Source organism: Mchenga conophoros, linkage group LG3 (assembly GCF_057382185.1).
Source record: "Mchenga conophoros isolate Kocher_MC1m ecotype Shallow Benthic linkage group LG3, M_conophoros_male_GT1.1, whole genome shotgun sequence".
In the NCBI taxonomy this organism is placed as follows: Eukaryota; Metazoa; Chordata; class Actinopteri; order Cichliformes; family Cichlidae; genus Mchenga; species Mchenga conophoros.
The window spans coordinates 35,200,588-35,205,642 of record NC_140528.1 but is presented as its reverse complement, the minus strand read 5'-3'; the positions used below and the strand labels follow the sequence as shown (position 1 = coordinate 35,205,642).

Here is a 5,055-nt window from a genome sequence, read left to right as displayed (position 1 = left end):
AACTATAACATTCAGTTTGTCTACATTCAAAGGAACTACTTCCTCTTCCGCCTTTCATAGTCATGTGCGAAATACGGCTGTATAAATGTCTCGCAGCCGCTGGCGTGCGCACTCACAACAATGGCTGAGCGTAATTGGAGTCATGTGCGGACTTATTTTACCTCCACAAAACAGCTGAGACGTGGTTTGCGATACATGTGGCAAAAAAGTGCTCCAAGAGTGAGGTGTTGTGGCCACACTAGGGAGACATTCAAAAGGGCCGTGGGGGGGGGGGGTGTTTAATACATCTTACAGGGTTTATTTATCGGATAAAACATGTTAAATGTCACCGTTATTATTGGCCGGCCCGGAAACAGCGGGGGTGTCCAAATTCAGAGGCTGCTTCTGAGGACCCGGCCTTTACGGTCTAAAGAAAGCTGGGTAGTACGTCATGAGCTCCCTCAGTGGAGTGAAACTCTGCCTTCTGCTCCTTGCTATCTAAAATATAATAGGGTACTGACGTAAACACTCGACCGTCTCACACTTCTCTTTAATCATTTTCTGTTTGACGTTTATTCAGCTGTGTGAAAACCCCGGAGGCACCCTCCCGAGGGATTAATAAAGTTAAATTTAACTTAATCTAATCTAATAACTTTAATCTCAGCCAAACCGATTTACTCACAAACAAATAAAACACTGAAAAAGCCAAACAATAACATTTTTAAGTTATCAAAGTGACTTATATATCATGTTTAACCTGAGTAGTGAAAGACCGCGGGGGTTTGAAGACAATGTGTCGATCGGCTCAGATATTTGAAGTTTGCACAGCTACATTCTCACCTGAAAATATGTTAAAAAAAATTTGCGACCCAGAAAGAGAAATAAGAGTGATATTAAAACTAAGTCGCTGCCGCCATTGCTGGAAACTGGAATTGGCTGGGGCGCGCTATGAACTCTGCGATATGGTTTTTCAATTTTGTTGTCCGGGTGGAAAATCGGGAGAATGGTGGCTCCGGGAGATTTTCTGGAGGGGCACTGAAATTCGGTATTCTCCCGGAAAAATTGGCAGGGTTGGCATGTATGGTTGTGGCAACATCACTAACCTTGTCAAACACCTCAGAGTAGATCATATCACAGAATATGACGAGCGTATGTTGACACGAACTGAAGAGGAGGACAGGGACAGGTGCTGCTAGGGCGAGACAGACGTCTCTCATGGAGTCCTTTAGTGCTGCAGGTAGGCAAGCTGTTCAAAGAGGCACAACTTCAGTTTTTGTATTTCTATATGATGAACCCTGCATTATTAAGTGATAAGAACAAGTAATCTGATGTCCTGTAATCATTATGACGCTACAATTTGAGATACAATAAATAAAAAAAGTTTTTGTACAAAGTATTGGTATCGGATCAGTATGGTCGATACCACCCTGAATATTACTTGGTATCGGATCGGAAAGAAAATCAGTGGTATCGCACATCACTACTTAACCCTTGTGCGCCCGCCTGTTCTCGGGGCGTGGGTCGTGGTGACCCCCCGAGGGGCGTGTGTGTTGTTATTAGGATGGTATTGATGATGATGATGGTGGTGGTGGTGGTGATGGGGGGGTCTTGGTAACCCCCCTGGGGGGGGGGGGGGGCATATGTGTGTTGTATGACGGTGTGTTCACACCGAACGCGATGGACGCGAATAAAACGCCCCAAACGCCCCTAATTTGACGCGTGTACATTCGCGTCTCAACGCGTGTCCAAGAAAAATCCATCGCGCGTCAATATTTTGACGCGCGTGAACCGGAAATGTGGGAGGAATGTGGGAGGGAGTTGTGCCAGACCGGTATCTTTGCAAGATGGCAGCTATCGAGCTAGCGCTTGAAGAGAGAGTCTCCCTTCTCTATGTACTGTGGAGAGCAGAGCAGCAGCGTAAAAGACGTCCTCGCCGTACCTGGGTCCATCAGGTCTTCCAGAGGCATGAGCAGTTTGGTGAGTTTCACCACTTGCTCCAGGAGCTGCGCCTGGATGACGGCCGATTCCAGCGCTATCACCGTCGGCCAGTTTGAGGACCTGCTTTCCCTCGTCGGTCCCAGCATCGCCCGCCTAGACACCAACTACAGGCGCTCAATCCCACCTGCAGAGCGCCTGTCCGTCTGCCTGAGGTTAGTAAAACTATTTAATATGGTAGTCCTTTATTGATATCTGTGCTAATATGCTAATCCATCCAGTTATACACTGCTAACATGGATGTGCTATGCTAACAGTGAATGCTGTCGGTGTTTACTGAAAGCAAACTGTGGTACAGAGACGACTCTTTATAATATTTCTAGTGATACTCAGAAGCTCTCATCAAGTCCCGATTTAATTCGATTTATGCTGTTATCAGTGTTTGCATGATAGCATGGCTGTGGTGTCACATCAATGTATGCGCTCGGTGTTTGCTGATATCAAACTGTAGCATTAGGACCACTGAGTTAACCTTTGTAGTGATACTCACTCCTTTTTATTTAGACCTGGTTTAATTCTGGGATAGTTGAATATTTGTATATAATCCCTGCAGCTGTCAGACTCTATAGCAGGGGTCACAGCCTTTATTAAAACAGAGTTAGATAAAACTGTGAACAGTTTGGTTCATCTCTAGTTACATGGTTCTATCTTGATAAGCTGTCTTATCACAGATTAATTTTTCAAAAATATTAATGATTTAAGCAAGGAAAGGGCTACATGTCAACATACAACTCTTTATTTCTATTAATGTCTTACTTCATTCCTACCTGATTGACATGTTTAGGAATTATGAGTGATTGGCTCACTGTCGTTGTGAAAGTTGCTACCAATCAAATTATGATATGTTAAAGTTAAAACAAAACACAACTGTTTTAGATATTATCTAATATACATTTTGTAATTATCCTTATAATTACAAAAGGTTTTATGTAAGATTCATGTTTTGTGATTTAAATCTGACATCACAAAAGTATTTTGGAATTTGAATAATGTATTTTGTAACTGCAGTACACATAATACTGATTTTGAACAATTTTGTCCAGGTTCCTTGTCACCGGGGACTCCTTCAGGACCATCGCGTTCAGTTTCAGAGTCGGTGTGTCCACGGTGAGCCAGATCACCCCCCAGGCAGCGACGTCCATCTGGGACTGTCTAGTGGACGACTTCATGGCTGTGCCTTCACCTGGAGACTGGCCGTCCATCACAGAGGGATTCCAGGAGCGCTGGAACTTCCCTCTGTGCTGTGCAGCTCTGGATGGGAAGCACATCCAGACAAAGGCACCCCATATATCATATAGGAGACACACACATTGATATACACTAAATATTCATTTCATTTCTTTTTTGTGGTGCCCAAATTGATGCACCTGCTTGATTTTGTTTAAACAATTATTGCACACTTTCTGTAAATCCAGTAAACTTCTTTTCACTTCTCAAATATCACTGTGTGTGTCTCCTGTATGATATTTAACTGACATTTTTTATTGTAACAACCAACGACTTATACAGGAAAATAATGTCTATTAACAAGGTTGCCCAAACTTCTGCATCCCACTGTATCAGTATATTTTGTCATTAGTATAATATGAAATAAATTCTACATGTGTCAAGTTGTGTGCCAACATTTGCTGTGTAGTAGAACTGAGACATTAGTCATTATAAACATTTATTTGAAATAATATTAAAAGTCTCAAACAGAAAAACATTAAACATAAATATATAAAATATAAGAATTTACAGAGAGACAGGAATAAAAAGGACCAGCTTCTCTCCAGAGCAGGAACAAGGCTGAGGAGGAAATGCTCCATTGGAGACTGGTGTGGCCTCTTCAGGGACTCCAGGATGGCCAGCTCCACCGCCGATGGACCGTCCTGGGACCCGTCCCTCATCTGCCTCGGAGCCGTCCTCCTCTGTGGGCCTGTAAAACAGCACAAAACACAAAGAAATGAGAAGGCTGCTACTAGATTTTAATTTCAACATTGAAAAAAAAAAAAAACAATAACAGGATATAATCAGATTGGTTGTAGATATTTAGTAAAGGTGATCACAAGGGAATCCCACCGACTAAAAAGGTATCAGTGCTTGCTGTACATATCTGTGGGTGCAGCAGCAGGAGCTCAGGGACTGGGGATGCTCTGCTGCAGAATCAGTTGGTTCTATCAATACAGTATTAAATGTTAACAGGTTGGATATAATAATCGTAGAGTAGACAGTGGTCCCTCATTTATTGCAGGGGTTCTCAGAATAACTAGCCCCTGGTCACAGTTCTCACAATTGATTCTCAAAGTGCAAACCTTTGTAGATTGCAAAACGTAAAAGTATTATTATGCCGCGGTTTGTCTTCATCTGCCCGCCACTTTCGTGCGCCTTTTTCCCTCACGGTGCAGGTGTCTATTTCCGAATGAGGCTCATAGTTATGGGTGTTTTTGTGCTGTTTTTTCTATTGGACGCGATGGTTATCAAAACCAAACGTGATAAATTTGGCAAGCGCAGGAGATTTGTCAATCAGGCTGCAGAATGCAATGCTGTACTGTGCAATAAAAAATCAGCGAAAAAGCAAAGCAGTGACGGATGAACAGCGGGACCACTGTGTGCTGTTTATTAATAAACAATAAAATATATTCCTAAATGACAACATGCATAAAAGCAGAACGGTATTTGTACGTCAGTGGGAAAATAGCGGTGGCTTGCTAGCTTTTGTGCGGCTTCCCGGGTCAGTGAAAACTTTCAAAAGAGAAATGAATGAACTTACCAGGTTGCCCGATCTCTTCACATATCTTCCTCCAAGCTCGGTCCTTTTTATTCCTGTCTCGGTACTGAAAGCAGCTGGTGTTGTACAGCTCCGAGTTGTTTGCTACCGCATTGATTAGCCTTCCCCTCCATTGAAGTATGAAAGGCTTTGGCTGGATCTGCCCCTTTGACCTAGGTAACAGCCACGTCACCAGGCTCCTGATTGGTTGTCGCGGCGCCAAATAGACGCTGGAGTTCAGATTTTTCCAACTCGAGCGGTAGACGCGAAACGCGCGTATGCACAAAATGCAACACAAAAACTCACGCGCGTGGTTTTATTCGCGAGTCAAA

General features: G+C 43.2%; 1 protein-coding gene across 1 annotated transcript; it reads left to right on the top strand.

Annotated features, from left to right (window-relative positions):
• The first annotated feature begins 1,768 nt into the window (after positions 1-1,768).
• On the top strand, positions 1,769-3,761 carry LOC146578359 (uncharacterized). The gene is made up of 2 exons (XM_085258801.1): positions 1,769-2,129; positions 3,018-3,761. Exons 1-2 carry the CDS (start codon positions 1,870-1,872, stop codon positions 3,286-3,288), a joined length of 531 nt encoding a protein of 176 aa, XP_085114927.1. The 5' UTR covers positions 1,769-1,869; the 3' UTR covers positions 3,289-3,761.
• Positions 3,762-5,055: the final 1,294 nt, after the last annotated feature.

Coding starts and splice junctions, on each gene's coding strand:
- LOC146578359 (XM_085258801.1), top strand. CDS start 1,870: ATGTACTGTGGAGAGCAGAGCAGCAGCGTAAAAGACGTCCTCGCCGTA. Junction 2,130..3,017: donor CGCCTGTCCGTCTGCCTGAG/GTTAGTAAAACT, acceptor AATTTTGTCCAG/GTTCCTTGTCACCGGGGACT.